Below are 24,602 nucleotides of genomic sequence, written 5' to 3' on the forward strand. Positions count from 1 at the left end.
ACAACTCTATTTAGGAGTGTCCCCCTTCACCCTCTGTCCTGACCTCTAGTACTGCACCTCCCATGGCAGCAATGTCCCACCATCTCAGTCCTGGGTGACGAGAGCTAGGAGGCCCATGTATGAAAGTGCAATTCTAAAATAGAGTGGAATAAAGAATTCATACAGCTGTCCCCGAGTGCAGACTGCCAAAGCAATTGGCCACAGCTGGCAAGCGCCCCAGGAGCCTGGAAAGCAAAAGGACGTTGACTTTATCCCTGCCACACCGGAGTTAAATACCCAACCAACCTGCACCTTTGGGCACCATATTCCTGCCTCTACATTACCCAATAAAATCAGACGACAAAACATCAGATTCCTGTGCACGGAGCTCTTTGGCAGGACACATGAATCTGATGGGATTCCTAGCCCGCAGGCTCTTCAGGACATGGGCTCTATCTTCCTACACGTCTGTGCAGCACCGGGCACACTGGTGCCTTCATCCTCCCTCGGCGTTACAGCAGACGAATTGAATACCAGTCATCTCGAAGTGCTGGCTAAGTATGCTGGGTTTCTATGATTCAGTGCTAAGCATTTTCCTATGGGCGTCGCCATTGGCTGTGCCCACACTGTGAGCTACGAGCGTGATTCCCCTGCTTGTGTTCACACGCTAGTGCTGGGCATTGCAGCCAGGAGAGCCCAGGGAGCGAGAGTGCAGGCATGGCTGAGCAGTCCCTGTGCTACTGTGTCTACACTGCTGTTTGTACTCACACTAGCTCCAGGAGCGTTAGTGCGAGCAGGGGAAATCGCGCCCCATGCTCGTATTGCAGGCATAGCCGTAGTTCGACCGCCTGCGCTAGGCAGAGGCCCTGTGTTGCCCACACTGCCCCGTGTTCAGGAGCCCTGTTCTTATGCTAGGCAGAGGCTGGATAACAGCTCAGAGCCTGCCAGAGGCGGTGACATTCTGAAAACCAGACATGCCCCCGTCACCCAGCCCTCCCTTTGCTGGACAGTCCCCAGCCTACTGTGTTCAGGTCCCACCGCACTGGGCCCGGCGTCTGCTCTTACCTGTCCCTTGGGCTGAGTAGGCTGCAGCCTCCATCTGTCCCCCCTTCACAGAAATGGGACCCACAGCCCAGCTGCCCCAGGCCCTGTGCTGACTGCCCAGTCGTTTAAGCCCAAGGCTCTAGCCATGTAGGTACGCGGGGTTTACAGTTCACCTCTTTCGGGACATGCTCTAGTGAAAGCCGACAGCCCCATGGGTTCCCAAAACAGCCACTCGCCCCTCCTGCACACCGCAGCTCCTCCGAGTCACTCGCTATCTCCCGCTGTGTGTGGAGAGTTTCCTTCTTCCATAGCAGGTCGTGCAGCTAAGTGGGACCCCTCTGCTTCAACATGCCCCTCTGTGCCTCCGCCCTACCCACTAACCCAAGCGTCCCAAGTCTCCGCGGGTTCCTCTGAGTTCCCCTTTTCAATTCCTCGGCCTTTGGGTTTTTTAATGGTTGAGGTTTCTTGGTTTCCCTTTTTGGGAAAATTCCATGGCCTCAAACTCCAGCCCCACAGACAGACGTGGCCGGCTGGTTTCTCCGACTTCAGCCATCCCACTGTTCTGAGGTGCTCCCACTGGACTGGGAGCGATCCAGGTGTAACGATAATGAGCCTCCATTGTCCCTGGACTGGGAGATAGTGTGGCACAACCCTGACACCACATGGAGGATTCCACTTGCACGGAGGCATCCGATGTTACAGCAATTTCATAGCATCAACCAGAATTCATAACTTGGACATAGAGAGATTCCCTCATGCCTGTGGTGGTATGTTCCTCATGCCAGGGTGTCACGGAGTCCCCGGGCGATGCTCTGGAACTGCTCCCCAGAAAGCCAGTCAGGATTTTGGGGAGCCTCCTCTCCCTTGGAGCAGACTTCAGGGCAAGAAGCTCACACGGCTTCACCTCCTGGGTCTGACCTTGGAGCATTCAGCATATGCCCCTCTGCGTGCTTCCCACAGCGAGTCCGCCCCGGCGGGATCCTGGGGAAGCCACAGGGTCCTGCACCCCCACTTCGCAGTCAGACGTGACTCTTAGCCAGCCAGTAAAACAGAGGTTTATTAGATGACAGGAACACGGTCTAAAACAGAGCTTGTAGGTCCAGAGAACAGGACCCCTCAGCCGGGTCCATTCTAGGGCCCAGCGAGCCAGACAACCCCGTCTGCCCTCACTCCTAGTCCCTAGCCAGCTCCAAACTGAAACCCCCTCCAGCCCCTCCTTTCTGGCCTTTGTCTCTTTCCAGGGCCAGGAGGTCACCTGATCTCTTTGTTCACCTTGCAGGGGAGAAGGGCTCCAGCCATTTGTTGCTAGGAGACAGATGGTCAGCCATTTATGCACACTGGAGACTTAAGAAATGCATAGGGGAAACTGAGGCACCCACACAGTATTCAGAGGAAACATTAAGAACAGTCCCACTTCATCACACAGGGTCCCACATTCTCTCCTCCCAGGCAAGCCACTACGTGTTCCCCATTATTATTTATTTTCTTTCTGGCTGGGAGAGGAGTCACTCAGGGTGTCAACGTGTTAAACCCCATTGGGATGATGGGCGGAGCTGAAATGCATAAATTATAAGGCCCAAAGGGATCACTCTGATCATCTAGTCTGACCTTCTGTACAACATAGGCCATAGGACAGCCAGGATAGCCATCCCCACATGTTCAAAAATCAGGATTCAGGCTCACCAAAAATCATGAGATTATGTAAAAATAACAGATGTGGGGATCTTTTTATTTGCCTTCTGTTTTTGAGCCTGTAGGGTGCACTGGGGTCACATTTTGGTGCTTTCTCCACAGCCACGAGGGCTAGAAACGTACTTTTCCTTTAAGAATGAAGGCTGATGTCATCCCAGATCCACTTGACTCCAGGAGCTGGGGCTTTACGGAAAACAATAATTATCATGAGACTCATGATAGAATCATGAGAGTTGGCAACACTGGACTTCCCTGAATTAATTTTGGTTTGAACTAGAGTATAACTAGAGATGGGGGGCATCGTGCTAGAAGGTGCGAATGGCTACCATCACCTAGTACTTTGCTCTACCGTCAATTAACAGACCTATTGGAAGCTAATGGGTGTGCTAACCTGATGCAAAGGGTGCAGCATGTCTACCATTTCCTCTGGTGTTCCGATTGTTGCTAAAATCAATAATGTTCTGCCCAGGAATGCCTAGAACTTACCCTGGAATTTTGGAATTGATCAGATGCAGTTGTCAGAAGTTCTCATGTTACAGATGCAGAAATGTAGCTGAGATGAGTGTAGAACTTGCTTCACTTGGCCAGTTATAGAGTTTCAGGCGCTGATTTTCAGCCAGTGAAGACACAGAGGTACATATGCAGCTGCACACGTGGATCAGGTAGCTGCACACAGATAACTAAGCAGATGTATTTGCGTATGCAATTTCCTAGTTCGCATGCAAAAGTGTCAAACACAGTTTCCAATTAGGCACACATTTTGTGCAGGCAGTATTCACCTCAACTATTAAAATCCAGCCCTTGCTGGCAAAGCAGAAATGTATTTATATTTGTGGATGTGGTTTTGTGTATTTGAAGTGCAGCTGAGGGCAGGGTTAATTGTGGGTTAATATTTAACTCCATTTTTGCAACACTAGTTCATTAGCATACAAAGTATAAGGGTTATTAAGCAGCCTCACTTTCCTCCTGCAAATGCTGCCTAGGAATCCAGACCAGGGATAATTAGATCTCTCCTGTTCAGTATGTCACTGCCTCAGCTATTAGGAGAACACATGAAATCCCTGGCTGATAAGAACATGTACAGTATGAAACTCTCCCCAATTTATATGCGGCTGGATGACAAGTTAATGGGCTCAGATTATCCCCTGGCCTCTGGATTTGATCTATGGAGGCTACTGGAATGGGGTGTTTAATGCCTTGGGGTCTTCACAGAACATTTCCCAGGAGAGGAGGGAGACATAAGTGCTTCTTCAGTGAAATAGACGTGATGAATTAACTGACTCCCTTTCAATGGAATGAAGTGGTCTGAATTGCCCTTGTCGAGGAGAGAACAGTGTGTCATGCAAGCTACCTGGGTAAAGTGTTACCATGCTGGAGTCAAAAGCCACCCTTGCCCACCGCCCATACACATCGCCGTCACCTCCCTCCTAGCTGTCCTGCCTAGTCTTCCTTTCTTGGAAATTGGCCGGGACGCTGGCTCCTGACCTTAGTCAAACTGAGATTTCTCTGCGTCAGAGAGACCGGTCCAATGGAATTCCCCTCCGTAGTGAGTGTGGTAAGAAGAGTGATTTCCTGTGCTGCTCGAGTTCCCCCACCCAACCGCCTCGAAACCAGTTCATGCAAGTGAAAGCTTCCCGGTTCGCCGGGTGACACAGAGTGAGAATGCAGGCAGAAATTAACGGCGAGGAGGCCCCTGCTTTGCCTGTGAACGTTTCTCCTCTGTGACAGTGGATTGATCCTAACCTGGAGTTTCACCCTCCAGCCCCCTGAAATGCACATCTGCCAACTCCCTCGGGGGCAGCGGCGTGGCAGCAGAAGGTTCTGCAGGGCAAAACATTCAGGCTCCAAAGTGGTGCCTTTATTCTGCCACTGCCCACAGTTCAGTGCCTGTGTGCTAGGTACATCACAGCATGAAGCCGAGGCCCCTGCCCCAGGCAGCTTGCAGTCGAGATACACAATGCACAGAGATGCCAGACCAAGGAGGGAGGGATTCCACATTATTACTATTTGCTTTTCCTAGTGCCCCATTTTTGTGAATCTTAGGGGGTTGGACCCATCCCGGCCTGTGACACTTGCAGGGCAGTTGCCTCCTTGCCAGGCAAATCCTTCAGGAAATCCTTTAGTCTCAGCTCTGCTCACAGGTACACCCATCCAAGCCCACTGGCGACGTAGAGCCCAATCTCATTGAAATCAATGGAAAGCTCCCCTGGCCTGGGGGAGGGCGGGGGTACAGCTGGAGCTCAGTGAGATTGGGTGGATGTGCCAGATCAGGCCCAGTGCATAAGGAGAGTGATCTCTCTGGCTCCGCAGTGTCCCATGTGCAATACCCACCCTGCTGGAACAGAGCAGAAATACTCCAGCTTGCCAGATAGGTTGCAAGGGCTCCAGAAACATATCCCATGTGCCTGGGCATCTGTCCTAGGGCACGCCTGCCTTGTAGGGCCACTGCAGGCATCCCCTGCCTCGGCTTTCCCCTCCCAGGCGGGGCCCTTCAGCCTTTCCCACGCAGGCTGGATTTGGTGCCAGGACTCAGCCCTTCAGCCGAGTCACTAAAACGTAGCTCCTTCCACGTAACAAGAGCCCAGCCCAACATGAAGTTCTTCCCCCTGCTAGCCAGCCTCCTGGGCTCCCGTGAAGTCTCTCTGTTCTGGGACAGAGCGCTGACTCCCAGGCTAAACTCGCTCCCTGGGGTTCCTGCCCCACCGTGAGTTCTCTGCCCTTCTGTGAGGCCCAGGAGTTCATCATGCTGCCACCTGACCCAGGACGAGTCTCGCTCCCTTAGGGGAGGCAGCTAATGATGGCCCAGGCAGGGCTGATTGAACAGGTCCCCGGGCACTTAAAGATGTTCAAAGAGGCACTGAAGCCCACTGAAGTCCGGGGGTGGGGGTTGTTCCTTGCTGGTCCGTCTGCACGGTCCACTGCAGAGAGGCTCCTTGCCCCTTCTCCACCCTGCACAGGGTCAGGCCCAGTACTGCTCAGTTTGCTGACCCAGTTAAACAGCGTGGGGAGGCCCATTGCTCACCCAAGCACAATTAGCACCTGTAGCTAAGTAGAGGGGCCCCGGAGAGCAGGCTGGGCAGGTCTCTGTAGCACCCCCAAAGCCAGACAAACAGAGCTCTGGCATCTACGGCACCTGGGGACAGATGGGGGAACACAAGGGTGTCAGTCAGCCTGGGTGTGCCATGGCTTATTCATTTCAATGATTTCCATTGAAGTGAGCCGGTTGGGTTTCAGGAGCCCCACACCTACCCCCTCAGACCTCAGGCTACTTTCTCTTACTCAGAACTGAAAAGCATCTAGCCAGGCCCGGGGCAGGCAGAGACGAGCGATGGCACCTCCCTGCTGGGCACCAAGGGGATACAAACCTTTGGCCTCTCGGTTGCTGGTGATGACTAAAATGTGCCACTCTGAGGGCTGGAGCAGGGCTCCCTGGAGCAGCAGCCTCCGGCTCCCCAGTAAGGACAGAACAAACACCCCAAGGAAAACTACAGCCCCAGCCCCCAAGGCTCTCTGGGCCCTGAGTCAGAGCAGCGACCGCCCTGGCAGGCTCCGTCCAGCCTTTCCAACAAACAGAACCTGCGATGGAGCCGCTCACCTGCAGCCTCTCCAGGGAGAGTCCAGCCCTGGGGCGCGCCAGGTCTCCTGGCTTTGTTCCTGTCCAGTCCCCTTCCCCTCTGAGCAAGCTCTTCCCCCGCTTCTGTCCTGTTCCTGGTTAAACGCCCACCAGCTGAAAGCTTTCTCACACCAAATGGTTCCAGGCCAGGCCCTGCTGGGAATTAACCCCTTGTTTCCCTGCTCCAGCATGGGGTCGGCGCACGCACCCTGTCACTGGGCTGGGCCAAATGAGTCTGGTGGGGCTCTGACAAATTTCTATCGGCCAAAGTGTCCACCTCACACAAACCAGCATCAGAACCAGCACTAAGTGGCGATGGTGCTGCTCAAGGACTGAATGGGCCAGCGAGTCTTACCAAGAATGATGCGGGCTGTGAAGTGCCGGGGCAGACAGACATCCTTGGGCCAGGGTTGAGAGACACTGGCAGGGCAGCAGGGGGGAGCTTGTCCTGCTCTGGCCCACACTCTCTCTGTTCTATGGATAAAGGATTTTTACCCCAGCTGCTAATCTGGCCCCTTTCGCCAGCATTCACCTCACTACAGAACAGAGCAGCCCTGGAGGAAGACAAGCCCTGGATGTGAGATGGAGAAGAGCAGAGATTTGTATGAAAGCTGTCGGACAGCGTGTGCTCCATAGACACAAAGCACACAAACGCCCCTCTGAGCAGATCACCAAACAACAGACCACCTCGTGGTTAGAATGCAGAGGGGGGTGCATATTGCTGGCTGCCCAGGAAAATGATTTGCCACCCATATCATTGCAGAGAGCTGGACCCCATGTTTATCGCTCTCGTTGAAATCACCCGCGCCCCCAGCATGAGGGGGTTTTGCTGGCAAAAGCAGGGCAAGGAGAAGACCATGAAATTAAGACTAGACTTGGCCAAAATATTTTGTATTAAAAGTTTTTGGTTGAAAAATTCCTTTTTTCCAAACATTTTTACCGAAATCACTTTCAAAATTGTTATTAACGTTCTTCATTTACAAGAAGCCTCCGTTTCTTACTAAAAACCAGGCTTTTGGTCACCATATTTTCTTTAAATGATTTTAATAAAAATATGGATAAAAATATTGGTTAATTTTTTGGCCAAAAATGTGGCACGGAAGTTGACAAAACACAGAAAAGAGAGGCTGTTCTCAACCCTGTCAACCAGATACAACTTAGAAATGTTTCACAACATTGTTTGCCATTTTTGGGCCAGGTTTAGTCAAGGCATGAACATATCCTTACCAGCAGGTCACTGCATTGATTCCCAGCAGCTTTGTTTTCACTGCAAAGAGAGGTGTGTTTGTATATCCAGAGAGCTAACTTGGGATAGTTCTCTCAGGGTGTCAAGTATCAGGAGGTAGCCGTGTTAGTCTGTATCTACAAAAACAACAAGGAGTCTGGTGGCACCTTAAAGACTAACAGATTTATTTGGGCATAAGCTTTCGTGAGTAAAAACCTGACTTTTTCGGATGCATAGAGTGAAAGTTACAGATGCAGGCATTATATACTGACACATGGAGAGCAGGGAGTTACTTTGCAAGTGGAGAACCAGTGTTGACAGGGCCAATTCAATCAGGGTGGATGTAGTCCACTCCCAATAATAGATGAGGAGGTGTCAATTCCAGGAGAGGAAAAACTGCTTTTGTAATGAGCCAGCCACTCCCAGTCCCTATTCAAGCCCAGATTAATGGTGTTGAATTTGCAAATGAATTGTAGTTCTGCTGTTTCTCTTTGCAGTCTGTAAAACCCTAGAGGAGACAAGACTGACGGTTTGTCTCCACTGCAAAAAAAAAAAAAAAAAAAAAAGGTGTGTTTTTAACTTATCACAGAATATCAGGGTTAGAAGGGACCTCAGGAGGTCATCTAGTCCAACCCCCTGCTCAAAGCAGGACCAATCCCCAGACAGATTTTTGCCCCAGATACCTAACTGGCCCCCTCAAGGATTGAGCTCACAACACTGGGTTAAGTAGGCTAATGCTCAAACCACTGAGCTATCCCTCCCCCTGTGGGTCAGTGAACTCAGGTTAAAGCAGCCGTGAAGAAGACATGGCAGCAACTCAGCTTTAAAGTGGGGTTAGCCGTTTGCAGGCTCCCCTGCAGGCTTCACCCTGAGCTGCTAACCTGAGTTAAGAGGTGAGTTGCCGTGTCTTCACTGCTATTTTAGCCCAGGTTAGCTAACTCGCTAGCTAACCCATGTTCAGAGTACACCTTTCCTTGCAGTGAAGACACACTCAAGGGTAGTTTCAACCTCAGTGCAGCTAGCTGAGATTAATCCCAGGTGGGGGCATAGGCTTGACATTGACTAGTTGTGACATTTTTGGAGGTTGCCCCAGGTGTCCATGGTAAATTACTACCACCTGCTTACAGTGGGACAGAGCCCTGTCCATGCCCACCAGGGCAAACTCCCCCCGGCCACTGGCTACTGGAGACACAGGCGCTCTGCTCTGGGCTCCGGGTTAGTTCGTTACACTTTATTACACTTGAATGCTCAGTCCCTTATTGTGGACCCCTGCTGGGCACACCCATCCATGGAAGCAGCGCTCCCCACTTCACCGGTTTCACCTGCATTCAACACTCTCCTTAGGGCAAACTCTTAGACAGGCTTATAGTAAAACCAAACTGAAGTTTATTTAACAGAGCTTGAAATAGAGATTCGACTGAAAGCCAGGATAAGGACTTGGAAACATGAGGTTACTGGGTAAGAACAACATAAACTGCAATCTGTAGCCATTACTTCATAACAAGTTACCTTCCTGTCTGACAAGTTATTTCTCACTCACTGGTTATTTCTCGCAGCTCTGTTCTAGTTCCAAAAGCTAGGAACCAATTTTCATGAGACAGCACCTGCTGGTAGAGTCACTCCTCTGTAACTGAGCCCACTTGGGCCATTTCCTGTGCTCTTACACAATCACAAGCTATTGTCTCTTAGCCCAGGTAGCCCCCTCCTGCGAGAACTCTCCTGGGGTTCATTTGTCTTTGTACTGTAATTCCTCCAGCCTGCATCTTGCTGAGACAGTAAATACAGGCTGTCTTCACGGGTGCTCCCTGTTCCCATGTTGATTGGGTCAGCTCTCAGCCTCCCACTCGTCAGGTGTTAGGTTGCATTCCCAGAGGATTTGGAACATAATATTCTATGTGTTATGTGGCTCTCAAACTGTTTCCCGTGCAAACCTCTTGCAATGGCCAGGACTTAGCTTTCAGCAGAGACCCCACATGACCGCCCTTGCGTGAAATATTTAGAAGATGGCTGGACATGGGGCGATAAACCCACCTGCGCACGGCTGGGTCACACTAGCTACAGCGAGCTAAAAACTACAGGGCTTTCTCGCTGTGCAATGCTCTGCTTCTGGCAGTGAAGACACAGCCAATGCCATACGCTGGCCCGGCCCAGCACTGGTCATCTTCCAGCTCCTGAACGTATTTCCATTACCAACACTTTAGTAATGGGCAAACAGGCCTGACCTTGGGAGGCTGTCCATGCCCATGGCTCAGCGGGAAGTTCCTTCCATTATTATCCAGTTACTAGCTGGAAATGGCTCAATGATTCATTTCAGCGAATTACCAGCTATAGCCCCAAATGAACCCATCTCTCGGTAACTTGCTTGACAGTGACAAGGTCACCTTTTTATTTATAGATTTTGCTCCATTGTTTCCCATTATAAACCCCCAGTTACAGCCTCAGGCTGGGGGGGAGCAAGACAACCTCAAAGATGGGGGGTGGGATAGCTCAGTGGTTTGCTCACTGGCCTGCTAAAACCAAGGCTATGAGTTCAATCCTTGAGAGGCCATTTAGGGAACTGGTATAAAAACCTGCCTGGGGATTAGTCCTGCTTTGAGCAGGGGGTTGGACTAGATGACCTCCTGAGGTCCCTTCCAACCCTGATATTCTATGACCGGGCTGAACAGTACCTTGACAGCACTGCACTGTGGTCAATAAGCAGCTGGTGACTGACCCAGGGCCAAAACCAGCTGCATTTTATGAAAAAGTTGATTGTTCACTGGAGAAGACCAGTAATAACCCAGCAACTCTGGCTTCCAGCCACGGCAAGGAGCTGTGGGAAATACAGGGAAGCCTGGACCCAGGCAACAACCAGGTCTGGGTCCAGGTTTCCATATGGTTGCCATGCAATGTCCTCCCACCTGTTCTTAAAGACCCACCGCTAGCAGGCAACCAATTTTTGGTAGCCCCTGGAGCCTGCCGGGCTCCACTCCAGCTGGTGGACGGGGTTAGAACAGGCTCTTCCGCAGGAGCTGTCACAGGCTGTGACCTTCCCTGCACAGACAGCGCTGTCCTACCACGCTCCCAACCCTGCTGAGCGCTGCAGGAAGCAGTCACTGAGCCCTGCTCTGCCCTGGTCCCATCCACACAGCTAGGCACCGAGCTAACATCGTGGGGCACTATAACCTAGGCCCTGACCCAGGGGTCACCATCTGGCTAGTCCCAGCCCCATGGCACCTGGGGGAGAACAATCCCCGCTCCAGTCCCCTGGAGAATGGGGGGTCCCTGTTCCATGGTCCTGGGAAGGTGGGGTGCTCCTTGACCCATGTTGCTTGGGGATAGGGGGGTCCAGCCCCTTATCCCCGGTCCCTGAGGCTCCAGCCCCTTAGTTCCTACACAAAACTGAAAGCAGCGGCCGCAGGAAAGAGAAAGTGAAATCGCCCTTACGCTGCTCTTTCGGTTTCGTCCCGCCTGCTCCAGCACCTTCTCCGGGGACACAGACTGTGCCTGCGCCCCGTGGGCGCTTCACCCCGCGCCCGCCTGGCTCCGCTGCTCGGCCCGCTCCCGCGGGGCTCGGCCAGCGCGCAGGGCAGGGCCTGGGGGAGCCGGGTGATCGCGGGGAGAGCCGGGCTCGGAGCTGAACTTTCCAGGCCGGGCGCTTTGGGGTCCCGCGGAGTGGAGAGCCCGGTGCGCGGCGCGGCGCACCGGCGGGGAGAGGCGCGGGGCGCCGGGGCTAGGAAGGCTGGGAAGGGTCCGGCTGGCGAGGGCAGCGCACATGGCGGAGACCGGGAGCCACATGCGGCTCAAGGAATGGCTCATCGCCCAGATCGACAGCGGCAGGTACCCGGGGCTGCGCTGGGAGAACCGCGAGAAAACCATCTTCCGCATCCCCTGGAAACACGCCGCCAAGCAGGACTATCGGCAGCAGCAGGACGCGGCGCTCTTCAAGGTACCGGGCGGGCACGTGGGGCGGCGGGCAGGAGCCGGGCGGAGCAGGTCCCCGGGGAAAGAGCTCGGAGCCTGCAGCCAGCCCCCGGGGCGTGGGACAAATCGCAGCGTGACGCTTCTGCGCCCAGCGCCTGCTCCCACCCTCCCTTCCAGCTCCAGCACCTCCCTCCTCTGCCTCTCCCATCGCCCCCCGCCCCGGCCCTCTGCCACCTCCCCACCAGTCTCCTGCCACCCACCCCCTGACCTGCGCCACCCGCAGCCCCTCACACTGGGGCTGGTGCCCGTCTCGCCAGGGCTGTTCCTGGCAGCAGGCACCTGTGCTGCGCCAGGCAGCTGCTAAGCTGGGACCTGCCTGGTTCTTCAAGAGGCTCGGTGAGGTGGCACCTCGTGTGGCTGCAGGGCGAAGTGCTGGGCAGCCTTTGCCCGCTTCCTTGCCGTTGCAGGCCTGGGCTGTCTACAAAGGGAAATACCAGGAAGGAACAAAGGCAGACCCCTCCACCTGGAAAACCCGTCTCCGGTGCGCCTTGAACAAAAGCACCGATTTCCAGGAGGTCCCCGAAAGAAGCCAGCTGGACATCTCCGAGCCGTACAAAGTGTACCAGATCCTGTTGGATGGAGCCAGAGACCCCGGTATGGCGTCCGCGGGACCTCGGGAGGGAGGTTGCCTCTTCCAACTTGAGATGGAGCCACAGTTTCTTGTTCCTTTACGGGAAGCATTTCCCACCCCTCCTATTTCACAAACAGGGCCCAATCCAGAGTCACTTTTCCCTACGCTGGTCCCTTCCCAATCACCCTCCTCTGCCGGGATCCAGTCTGCGCTGGGTACATTTGTTCGTTTGCAGAGAGCACCCAGGTTTGGGCCTGAGGGAGAGGAACAGTTAAATGCCAAATGGGACATTCTTATCCCCAGTGCCACACGGGAGCTAGGCAGGGCAGTGCCCGTGCTGGTGCATTGCCATGTTCAGAAGGAAATAACCGCCAGCAGCAAACCCTCCCTACCACCTGGGTGGGGAACTGGCAGAGGAAACGGGTCCTGATTCTACAGCATGGCTCTTCCAGCCGCTCAGCATGCCCTGGAGCCGGCTTTGGGAAGATGGAGCGTGTCCAGGTTACGAGGAGCACACCCAGAGCTCAGCAATGCTAAGCACTTAGCAGGCAGAATACGTTCACCCTGCAGGAAACGTCGTCCCTCAGCTTTTCGGGGTTCATTCGAGGTTGCTGGGAGCTGGGGAAGTGCTGGGTTTGATTTCCTTATGCAACGGTGGAGCCACACTTTTCAGTGGACGGAAGAGCCTGAAGTCGTTCTTCTGCGCAGAGATCCCAGGGAGCACGAGTATTCTCACAGCAGCTCTATTGCTCTCAGGCGAGTAACAGATTTTGTGTTATCTCTGCAGAGAAGGAAGGCAGCCTGGAGTCCCCTCCCCCTGAAGAACAGCAGGCGAGCCAGCCCCCAGCCCCCGGGGACCCGGAGAGGGGAGTTAACTGCGGGCCAGACAAGGTGCGAGTGGGTTGAGGTTATCATCTGCACTGACTTTTCTCTTGTCTGCCCCACAGAGAACATGGGTTCCAGGTTTGATAACAAGGCTTGGTATTTTACGGGTGTCCCACGCAGGTCTCTGGCTACTTTCATTTCATGATACTTTGTACCCGTCTAGTGCCCTTTATCCAAGGATCTCAAAGAGCTTTACAAACATCTAGCTGAGAGCCTTGCAGCCCTGCTTTGAGGTAGGCAAGGACTGTCCTCATTTTACACATGGGAAACTGAGGCACGGACAGCAGGGAAGTGATTTGTCCAGAGAGCCTGGAATAGAACTCAGGTCACCTGGTTCCCAGGTCTTTGCTTGACTCCTCCCTTCATTCTGTTCTCATGGGTTCTGTTCTCTTCCTCCAAGGCTAGCGTGTCCTCGGGTTTGGAAGAGGATGGGAAGAAGGATCTGATGGAGACCTCCCAGACTTCTCCAGTCCCTCTGGTCTCCCACTTACCAAGTCATCCGGCAGACTGGGGTAAGGAAGGGGACTTGTCCATTCCCAGCCTCTCATCTCCTTACCAGTACCCACGAGAGCAGTTGCTAAAGATGTTATTTTTGATTTTTTTAAGATTAGTTTCACTCATTTCTTATTCACCCCCCTCACTGCTTCTCACCAGGGATGGTCCCGAGCCTTAAAGTCTGGGTCCAAACTCCCCCAGAGTCTGGGCTGGCTTCTGATACCCTCTAGTTCCCCGATGATTACAGGAATCCCCTACTCTTTTTCAGAGTTCCCTTTAATTGAGTGAGTTCTGTCACTATGAGACATGGGCACAGACCAGAACCAGCGATCCAAATACCCCTGCACTTTGGATCCGGATCTGAAACCATGGTAGCTCTGCCCATCTCTGGTAACTATATTCCAGCCAGGATGCTAGCTACACTAACAGATGATGCCCCAACTCAGAGCTAAATTAGTTCACTTTACTCAGTGCTTCTTGTCAGCAGCCTGCGAAAGAAACATACCCTCCGTCGGTCCCTGCACTGACTCGGGTTTTAGTTACACAGTGGTTCTCAACCTTTCCAGACTCCTGGAGCCCTTTCAGGAGGCTGATTTGTCTTGCGTACCCCCAAAGCCCCGGCCCAGGGCTATGGCGCTCAATTTCGGCAGTGTATGCAGGGCATAGCTCGTTGACATACGCTACCTAGCACACGGCTGCTCTGCAGTGAAGAGCAGCGGAGTTACCATAAATTAGGTAGCGTGTTGGTCAGAACCTGGGAACCTGCTTTTGATCATTTTACTTCCAGGGACTTTTAAGAGTTTCCTGAGCAGCGAGCAAAGGGCTGTCAGCCTGGCTGGGTTTCTGGCTCCCGATTCAGAGCAGCTGTGGGAGTGTGTCTAATGAGTAGAGCTCAAGAACACAGGCAGAACTCCTGGGTTCTGTTCCCAACGCTGCCACTAACTCCCTCTTTGACGTTGGCCAAGTTACTTAGTCACCTCTTGGTGCCTCACTCCACTCCTCCGTATAACGAGTGCAACAGGACTTCGCGCCAGGGTGCTCAGGGCCCTGATCCAGCCCTGTTTGGCAAGTGCTTTGAGCTGCGCGGATGAAGGGCACAATATTTTCTGTTGTTAGTCTCTGTCAGCTGCCTATGGGAGCCATATAATGAACCTGTTGGCTGCTGTCAGAAAGGTCAGGTGCATGCAGACAGAGCAGCCCCATGCTCTGTAGATCTCGGGAACACATGGCTGAGGAAAGGAGAGCAGGGGTGGGAGAGGAAGAACAGGGAGAGAGTTACAGGCGAGGGCGTTTGTTGCCCAGGTGCTAATAGACAGAACATCTAAACTCCAGGCACAAATCCTGCTCGCCCTCTCCCCGCCAGACACACTTTGTTCTGTGGGGCTGCACGGGTGGGAGAGAGAAGAGATTTGCCACGAATCTGTGGGAACATGGGCCATTCTGAGCACTGCTCTGCTGCTTCCCAGATGGCTGTTCCTGCAGGGCATACAGACTGCCAGAGAGGAGCTCACCAGCTCACGGGCTGTCTGCCCCCCCCTTGGGAAAAGCCTGGGCCCCCAATAACAAGTGCTGTGCTCAGGGGAAACTCCCCCTCTCTCCCGAGGCAAAGAGGGCATTAGACTGACTGCCCAGGACTGTTTCTGAGAGTGGATAACGTTGCACGCTCGGTTTCTGTTTTGTTCCTAGGGTATCATGTGAAAGGGGTTTTCTGTGGCTGGAGCCCAACACACGCTCGCTTTCTGCAGAGCCCACAGCCGGGTGATCCCAGCTCCAATCACGTCCCCACTGCAGACATCAACAACTCAGGTAGAGGAATGGAAGGGGGCCAGCCTGGGATCTCCCCCTCTGCTGCACAGGGGACGGAGGCAGAGGGGGAGACCCTGGCCCTATTGAAATCATTGACTTCAGTGAGGCCAGAATTTAACCCACCACTGGGATTCCGGGGCTCGGGGTCTCCAGACCGTCGGGAACTGAAGTGCCCTCCTGCAGTTTGGGTGCTAAGGTTCTGCTGGGCTCTGCCAGTGGGATCCCAGTCCTGGCTGGAGAGATGCACACGCACCTATGAGGGCCCCAGCATGGCTATGGGATCAAGGGGTGACCCCTGGCTTTCTGTCCCTTCCAAGGCTCATTCAGTGTTTTCAGTTAAGCGTGTGCACATAGGGGAATTAGGGGTTTGCCCTTCATTTTCCCCTTCCCCCAACACAAACACCGAGCTGTAAATGAGCAGCAGCTCGCAACCCTGGGGCTGCTCTAACTTACCGGATGGAATCGGGAAGGGGTGTAAATCCCGCTCTGCCCGGCTTTGCCTTCGTGTGGGGGCGGGTGTTCCGATGCAGGGCACGCTGGGCCCGGCTGGGTTTCCTGCCAAGGGACTTGCCCCTCACAGCACCAGGTGCTCGCCGTTCCAGCGAACGGTGCCTAAGCTCCCGGGCCTGGCCCACGTCTGGGAGCGGCTGGCCCCAGCTCCGACATCCCTCCTCCCCTCCACAACGCCTCCTGGCCTAACTCTAGGCAGCCGCCCGGCAGGTCCCCCGCTGCGCCCTCCACTGCTGCAAGCTCCCCGCAGGAGCCACACCCAGCTCGGCTGGGGGCCGGGCCCCGGCCTGCACTGGGGTTCTGGGCAGTGCTGAGCGCATGGCCCCGGCTCCTGGTAGCACAGCACTGTGACCGCTCCCCTCCGGCGGGCGGAGGCGGCATGGAACAGGGGGTGTTACCTGGCGCTCTAGAGCCCTGCAGCACTGGGCTATCTTCCAGCGTGTCCGTTCCTCCAGGTGGTTCCCTGGGATTGCTGGTGGGAGGCTCGGCTCTGTCTGAGCCGGGGAGCTGGGCCCAGGGCCGTCAGTGGCCGAAGGGCCCATTCAGTGCCCTGACTGAGCGTCAGTGACCCGCCGGCCCCCAACTTTCATCCATTGTCCCTGGGAGCTTCCCCACTTCCTGACCCCTCTTCCCTCTCCTGCCCCCCCAGATTGCTGGCTGCACGTCCGCCTCTACTACCGCGACGTGCTGGTGAAGGAGTTCACCACCCGCACCGCCGAGGGCTGCCGCATCACCTACCGCCTGGTGCCGGCTGACAACGAGCGACTCTACGGCCCGTCCTCCATGGAGCAGATCCAGTTCCCCTCCCCCCGCCTGCTGACCGGCGACAGCAGGATGGCGGGCGTGACGGGCGTCTTGGAACGGCTTCTTCCCCACCTGGACCGGGGCGTCCTCTTGTGGGTGGCCCCTGAAGGCGTCTTCATGAAGCGGCAGTGCCAAGGCAGGGTGTACTGGAACGGGCCCATGGCGCCTCACAACGACCAGCCCAACAAGCTGGAGAGAGAGAAAACCTACAAGCTCCTGGACACCCAGCAGTTCCTGCAGCGTACGTGCCCGTTCAGTGTGCCCAGGGGCAGCTCAAGGGCATGGCAGTGACATGCTCGGGGGGGCTGGGAGACCTGGGCAAAGGGCATGGGGAGGAGAGGAGCATACAGCCCGTCTCGTCCTGCCCTACCCACTGGGCACTTGCTCTTTGCCTCAGTGACCAGGGCCTGGGAGGCGCTTGTGCTCTAGTACGTTACAGAATAGGGAAGAATATGGGACTGAACTGGCTGGAAGGTCTGTGCCCTGCTAGCCTGTGCTGGGTTGAATCAGAGCCGCTCAGCTGTGTGTTATATGCCCTGTACTGCCAGCAGCGATTCTCCTTGGGCTCCGGTGCTAAGAGCCTGTGTTTTAGGAGTAGGAGTTAGCTTTGGGACGGGATGAACCAGTACGACCCACGGGTTTCTTCTCGCTGAGACCCCCATTTGGGAGCTGTAAGGAGCCCACTGGCTCTACTGCCCAGGGAGAGGACTAGCATGAATCCCACCCCGGCTGCTACCTCCCTCCTTCCTTCTAAGAGATCCATGCCTTCCCCATGAGGCCTGTGCGTGGCCCAGTGAAATCTCCGTGCCCCAAGATCCCAGTGACCCTGCAGGGTCCTCCCCCGGTGCAGACCCTTTGGACTGTCGTGTCTCCATCAGCCCCCGGGGCAGGGTCTGTCCAGCCCCCGGCCGTGTGTGTCAGCCTCTCGAGAGCGCTCCAAGTGACGTCTGGAAATGCTTGTGGGTTTCAGAACTACGGAGCTACCTGAGTCGTGGGGAGCCCACGCCCCAGTATCAGATCCGCCTGTGCTTCGGAGAGGAGTATCCCCCCACCCCAAGCCAGAACTTTCAGAAGCTCATCATGGCCCACGTGAGTATCTGGGGCAGGCAGAGGGGGCTATGCTGGACTTGGCCAGCTGTTTGGCCAGGGTCTGTCACGTGGCCCCTGTGAACTCCAGGCTGGGGTACAAGCGCTGACTTCTGTTTTCTCCTGCTCTGCCCTGAGGCCCCGCCCTTGCTCCGCCTCTTCCTACCCTTGCTCCGCCCCTCCCAGGTCTCCACCCCGCCCACCCACCACTAGCTCCTCTCCACCCCTCCCCTGGGCACCGCCTGCCCACCGCTCACTGATCAGCGACCAGCCCTGGGGCCACTGTGGCTGGTGGGTGCAGAGCACCCCCTATTTTTTTCCATGGTACTTGAGCCCCGGAGCACCCACAGGGTCGGCGCCTCTGTGGGGGAGGAACATGGGCTGCCAGTTCTCCTCTCCTTCGGGCTCCCTCTCCCTTTCCCTCTCGTCAAGTCTTTACTAACCGAGTCTCCGCGGCTGTCTCCATCGCCCTGAGCTGCGGGTTGTAACTCGTGCTCCCGAGCCCTGGTGCAAAGCAGGGCACAGCAGCGGGCGCCCGGCAGCTCTGACACATGCCGCTGCAGGGCACGTTGGCTGGCCAGAGAGGAAGCCTGAGGTTTCGTAGATCCCAGCCCACCCTGTGCTGGGCACGCAGGAGTGCAGCTTGCCAGGTCGGTGCGTGCTGTAAAGAGGCAGCCAGTGAGTGCCGGGGAGCGAGGGAGGTGACCGGGGTGAGCTGTAAGGCAGAGCATGGCCCTGCCCACGCACAGTCTGTCTGCCTGCAATGACCCGGCCGCTCTCTTGCACTGCAGGTTGAGCCAGTGTTTGCGCGAGAACTCTTCCTTCATGCCCAGCGCATGGGACCGCTGTCACAGCGCGACTCCTCACAGCCGTATGCCACTGATGCTTCCAGCCACATCACCCAGATCCTGAAGCAGCTGTGCCAGCCCTGAGCTCCCGGTAGAGGAAGACGGGGCCAGCAAGGTGCCTCGACCCCACTCACAGTCGAGCTTGTGTAGCATGGAAAAGATCGTGCCCACCCCGCACACACCTGTCTCTAATGGAGGCCCTATAACCCGGGAGTAGCCTTGCATAACACAGCATGGAGGGACCCAGCCAGCCGCTGCACATAAGGACTAGAGCCTGGATTGCTCTATGGGGTAGCCCTGGAATCAGCCCTGTAGATCTAGTTGCATTAGCCCCTCTCTGGGGGAGGCATGCTCTTTATCCGGAGCTCAGGCAATGGGACTTCCTCCCAGACTGATCCGTGGCAGGATAGCTGTGACGTGGCGCTACTGGAGTACGACATGGGCTCTGGGACGTGGCGGGTTACGTTGTTACAGAAGAAGTGTTGATTTTTGTACCCTGGCCGCTGTGATTTTATTTCTCCGGCTGCAGCAGGGAGATGGTTAGTTCCGTGGCCCTGGGAACCTGCCCTTCCGTAACGGCTGTGAGTAAAAACGCTGGTTCAGGAGCACAGAGCTCAGGGTAGGGAAGTGGGTTCAGGGCAGCTGATGAAAATAAAGTAAAACGGAGACAGTAAAAGTTACGTCCATTCCCCCACCCTGGGCTGGGGAGCGATAGCTCCAAACTTTGCCATGTGAATCCAGTGCCCAGCAGCCCCACGGGGCAGGTGCATTCAGCCCAGAGCAGCTGCCCTGGAATTCCCTGCTGAGGGCGCTGGCTGCTCTGGAGAGTGAGTCCCCGCAGTGGCTTTGCGGCCCGCAGGTGCCATCTAGCGGAGAGCAGGCAGGAGCGGCGTTAGCTCCGGATCTGAGGAGAGGTTAAAGCGAGGGCTCATTCCCCAGGCCTGGCTCTCCCAGCTGGGAGATGAGTGCGCTACCTTGGCCTGCCTCCCAGGCTCCCGGGATCAATGCTGGGGTGGCCTAGGGCTCCTCTCCTCCACCTGGGACATGGCCTGAAGGAACTTTCTGAGGTGCCCGGTGCCCAGTTGGGTGCTTCAGTGCCCAGCTCCTGGGATGGCCCCATCCTCTGTGGTGAGAGGCTGGCATGGGCTCATGGATTGGGCCTGGGAGCCGTGAATTCCTGATGTCTAACCCCAGCCCTGGCAGTGACTGTGTGTCACGTCCCGGCTCGGTGCCTCAGTTTCCCCCTCTGTAACAAGGGGATATTACTGCCTCCCCGATCACTGGGCTGATTGGACGCCCTTTGCAGAGTGCTTTGAAAACGGGTGCAAGATTGTTACTGGCTGAGCCTGCTGCAGGGACTCCTCCCCCAGGAAAGGTCACAGGCATGTCAGAGCCCCTGCTGCAAGCCCAAGGGCAGCGCCAGAGGAGCCAGTTGCCCCCCCCCCGTGTATTTCAGCTTTGCTCTTGGCTTGGCCAAGAGGGGCACAGAGCGGGGACTAGACGGGAGGGGGCTGTTTGCTGGCTCCAGCCTGAGTACAGCATAGGCAGCACGCTTGGCTTCGCCTCAGCAGACGCCTGTTGGCTTGCAGCAGCCAGCATGTGAATTTGAGAGCAGAGGTTCGCAAAGAAGGGTCCACACCCCTCCCCCGCATGGCCTTGGGGAGACTTTCTGGGGAGGGGGCGGGCGGTGGGGGTGAGGAGCAGCTCGCAGGGGAGCACCCCTTCCACCTCCTGCCTGAGAGCCCCCTCCTGTTTTCATCAGCTTCAACCCTGGGGAAGCTTTGCAGGCCCCTGGCTCTGCCCTGGCGCGCTCGTGTCCTTTCCCAGGGGAGCGAAGGCGCCTTGGCCCCCGGCCCTGCCGTACAACTCGGCTGGGCTCATTGCATTCTAGGACAGGTCTCAACACGCTGCCTGTGGGACAGCCCTCCTCCCCTGTCCTGCACGCCTGGCCTCCCTCTTCATCCTGGCTCCCGATCGCCTTCCCTTCAGCTCACCCGGCCACGCGTCACCTGCGGTCCCACGCATGGGGCCTCCGCACGCCTCGCCTCCAACCTCTCCATCCTGCTACCCGCTTGTTCTCCAGCCTACCCACAAGGCACTGCACTCGGTCCCTGGGCACCAGCCGCACAGCGGTGGGGTTACCTGGGCTCCGGACGGGACCTGGCCCAACAGCAGGGAAATGCTGGAAAAGTCAGGAGTCCGTGTCCGCAAGAGCTAGCCCTGAGAGTCACTCCCTGGGAGAGGCTGTCACTGACGCCCTCCACGGGAGTGCCCAGAGGTGGACACAGCTGTGCTTGCAGGGCTGAGGGTGGGAGGCCCCAGATGCTACCCCACGAGTAGAGCCTCATGGTGAGCACCGCGAGGAGACCCCGTGGAGAGTAAATCAGGGAAAACGAGACGCATAAACCTCAGGAAACAGCTGGGTGAGCAACAGAGAGAGAAAACCCCACTGCCCCAGGGTGCCCAGTGCCAGCCGGGACTCCCTGCTGTGAAATCACCAGCGCTCCCTGCAGAGGGGTCTCTGGGCAGTGGGCATGCTCCCCCAAAGGGCTCCAAAGCCAGGGCACGGGCTATAGGCTGCGAGAACCAAACTGCCCCGGGAACAGGACCTGGCACAGAGCGAGGCGGGGACTGGCTGCAGAGAGCAGCCACTCGGGCTAGTGAGGCAGGAGGGAACCTGGCCTCAGAAACAGGGACCGGGGAGGCAGCGTGGCCTAGTGGCTTGAGCACAACTGAGTCCCAGTCTAGGGTCGAGTCCTGGCTTTGCCACTGGCCTGCTGGGTTCCCTTGGGCAAATCACTGCACTGCCCAGTGCCTCAGTTTCCCCACTCCATCGGTAAAATGGGGATAATAATACTTCAGTAGTAATCCTTTGTAAAGTCTACCTAGGGGAGGGCTCAGTGTTACTGTTATTAACAGCCCAAGTCTCCGCTAGAGGGAGCCAGGAGCCTAGAGGAGTTTATTCTGCCAGGACAAACTAGCTCCTTCTTACCCAGGGTGCCAGCGACCCCAGCACCCTGTGCATGGTGACACGCTGCCTCCCCCTCCCCTGCAGCCTCCCCCTGCCCTGCCTTGCCTTGCCTCTCGGGTGCCACCTCTCGGGTGCCACCTCCCAGGCACAGAAAACCAGGCCACTGGCCATGCCCCCTCACACCCAACCTGACCTTCCCCCCCACCCCCAGAAGCCTGACCCCACTGCCCACAAGCCCCCTCACCTCACCCCCACTGGAAGCCCCACCCCTGGCCACTGGACCCGCGTGTGCCCCCCGCTGCAATGCATGTGGCCAGCTGCCAAGTTACCCCTGGCATGCCACGTCCCCCGACTGGCACATGGGCACAGAAAAACCGGCCAGGCTGGTCAAAAACCAGCCAGGTGACTGCCAGCTCTGCATCCCCTTCCTCCTCCCCTTGGGGATCCCCTAAAAAGCCCAAAGTCTCCCCACACCATTCTCTTCCCTCCCCCAGTCTCCCTTGCCGGGGGGGGGCAGGCAGGGGGCACTGAACATTAAACATTTGATAACAAAGCCAGTGCACAGAGCTAGGGAGAGCCATGGTGGGCAGATCCCCAGGAGATCTGAGACCCCCAGAAAAGATGGGGTGAGGGGAGGGAAAGAGCCCTAAGAGCCCTCAAAAGAGGGAGCGTGAGTGAGGATCAGAGCCCGGGATGCCCAGCGAGAACGCGGGCACAAAACCCAGGCTGCCTCACCCCAGGGCTCCCCCGAGGACAGAGCCTGGCACTGAGCTCCCACCTCCCTCCCTCCCTGTCCCTTCCACCCCCCTTGCTTCCCACCCACTCTGTCTGGGAACAGCAATACTGCGTGCCCTGGATCCACCAGCAGCCTGGTTGTGTTTCCTCCCCAGCCGTCTGGCTCAGGAACCTCCGAGAATGAACAGGAGACGGATTATCAGCTCCCGCTGCCCCTCGCTCCGCCCTAGGCGGCCCCCACAACGCTCTGGGCAAGAGGAGGGACTTTCCGCCCCCTTTCGCCTTTTTCAGAGGCGGGAGGCTGGGCTGCAGCAGAGTTTTAACCGAGTTGGAACAAGGTTTCCACAGGAGTTGGAGCTGGGAGTTCGCAGCGGCCACGGGACGGGAGGGATCCCTGCCCGGAAAGGATGCAATTGGAGTATCCCATCCCTGCCTCCTCTCTGCGCATCCTGCCTCCCGTCTGCGACCAAGGAGGCTGCGGCAACCTGGGGATGGTGCTAGCTCCATGCCCCAGCTCAGAGCCACCCCAGAGCAGCGGGCCGAGTGCTGGCAGCGGGGCCCCTTCCCAGATGGGCGAGGTGACCAAACCCCCCTACAGCTACATCGCCCTCATCACCATGGCCATCCAGAGCACCCCGGAGAAGAGGATCACCCTGAGCGGCATCTACCGGTACATCATGGGCCGCTTCACCTTCTACCGGGACAACAAGCAGGGCTGGCAGAACAGCATCCGTCACAACCTCTCGCTCAACGAGTGCTTCGTCAAGGTGCCCCGGGACGACAAGAAACCCGGCAAGGGCAACTACTGGACCCTGGACCCCGACTGCTACAACATGTTCGAGAACGGCAGCTTCCTGCGCCGCCGGCGCCGCTTCACCAGGAAGCGCGGCCTGCGGGATGTGCCGGAGGGCGAGGCGGAGGGGGCGCGGAAGAGACAGCCCAAGTCCCGGGCCCGGCAGCACCCCCAGCCCTTGGCTCTCTTGGCTGAGGAGATCAAGGCAGAGAGCAGCTACTCCTCGCCTGCTCCCGCCAGCCAGCTGCTCAGCTCGTGCGGGGGGCGGACAGGAGCCGGACAGGCGCTGACCTTGGAGGTCCAAGTGGGTACCAAGGAGTGTGGCCAGGGCAGCAAGGAACCCAGCATCCATTGCCCAGAGCAGCCAGGCCAGGCCAGCCTGCTGACCCCTAGGAAGTACCTGCAGAAACCCAGGCAGGCGTGTCTGTACCCTCTGGAGGGGCCGGAGCCCAAACCCCAGCTCTTTGAGAAGCAGCCCTGCTACCCAGGCCTCGAGGGGCGCCTGTTGGAGACCCAGGGGCAAGATCCCCCCCGGCTGAAGGAGACTGTATTTGGGGGGCTTCAGCCCCCCATCCAGATAGCTCAGCCCCCATACACTGCCCCGGGGGAGCGAGTGACCCAGCAGCACCCCCAGCTGACCAGGGACATCAAGGAACCGCCTCAAGCCACACCAGCCCCGACCGTGTCTCCCGACAGCGAACTGGAGGGTAAGGAGTCTGCGGCGTGCACCATGGGGCTGTCCCAGCCATTCAGCCAGGTGGCCCCCGTGTTCCCAGCCCTGCTGGGGCCCAGCAAGCCCTCGCTGCCCTGCAGCCGGCAGCCCTCGCCAGCCTGCTTCCCCTCCTTCGAAGGCGACGGCTACATCAAGCCGACACTGCCCGTCTTCAGCTCCTTCGGCTGCTCGGGCTCGGACAGCTTGAGCGGGAACTACCAGTGCCGCGTGCAGGCGCTGAGCTTCTGCATGAACGAGCGGGCGTGCAACTCAGCCCTGGAGCACCTCCTGACGGCGTCGCCAAGCGCAGCTCCCGTGACCCCCATCCAGCCGCCCCCCTTCAGACCTGCCGTCCAGCTGCAGGGGGAGCAGAAGGAGTCGTGGGCTGGGAGCCCGTTCTCCCTGCCAGGAGGGAATGGTTACCAGCTGGGACTCCCCCACTGTCTCTACAGGACACCTGGCATGTTCTTCTTTGAGTGACAGGCCCTGCCCAGGACAGACTGTGCCCTCGCAGCCTCTCTTGCCGCCCACCGCTGTGCCCAGGACACCCCTGGCCATGCCACCTGCCCTTCGGAGAGCTGACTCCGAGGAAGGGACTCGCCATGTAAGTTATTCTCTCCTGCTGCTTCCTGCCCAGTGGTGACTGCCTGATGGAGCTAAGAGGGACCCGGGCTCCCAGGAGAAATCACTTTGGGTACCGGACCACCCGCTGCCAGCGTCCTTTTGCCATGGCTGTTATCCCACCAAACTAGAACCCTGCGTGGGAGACAGGGGCTGGATGGAACCGTGTCCTGGCCAGTGGAATAAAACGCATCCCCCAACAGCGTCTCGCCTCGGTGTCTCTGCCTCAGGGCCTGGGAGCATCATGCA

At 57.1% G+C, this 24,602-nt stretch overlaps 2 protein-coding genes across 2 annotated transcripts; both read left to right on the top strand.

Annotated features, from left to right (window-relative positions):
• The first annotated feature begins 11,240 nt into the window (after positions 1-11,240).
• Positions 11,241-18,605, top strand: LOC112107303 (interferon regulatory factor 4-like). Its single transcript, XM_024200947.3, has 8 exons — positions 11,241-11,481; positions 11,924-12,110; positions 12,875-12,978; positions 13,373-13,484; positions 15,154-15,273; positions 16,433-16,828; positions 17,558-17,676; positions 18,465-18,605. Exons 1-8 carry the CDS (start codon positions 11,308-11,310, stop codon positions 18,603-18,605), a joined length of 1,353 nt encoding a protein of 450 aa, XP_024056715.2. The 5' UTR covers positions 11,241-11,307.
• A 4,013-nt stretch (positions 18,606-22,618) lies between these two features.
• Positions 22,619-24,558, top strand: FOXS1 (forkhead box S1). The gene has a single exon (XM_024200940.3). The coding sequence runs from the start codon at positions 22,635-22,637 to the stop codon at positions 24,210-24,212; it is 1,578 nt and encodes a 525-aa protein (XP_024056708.2). The 5' UTR covers positions 22,619-22,634; the 3' UTR covers positions 24,213-24,558.
• The last annotated feature ends 44 nt before the right edge of the window (positions 24,559-24,602 follow it).

This window comes from Terrapene carolina, unplaced genomic scaffold, assembly GCF_002925995.2.
Source record: "Terrapene carolina triunguis isolate 2854851 unplaced genomic scaffold, T_m_triunguis-2.0 Scaffold130, whole genome shotgun sequence".
NCBI classification, from domain to species: domain Eukaryota; kingdom Metazoa; phylum Chordata; order Testudines; family Emydidae; genus Terrapene; species Terrapene triunguis.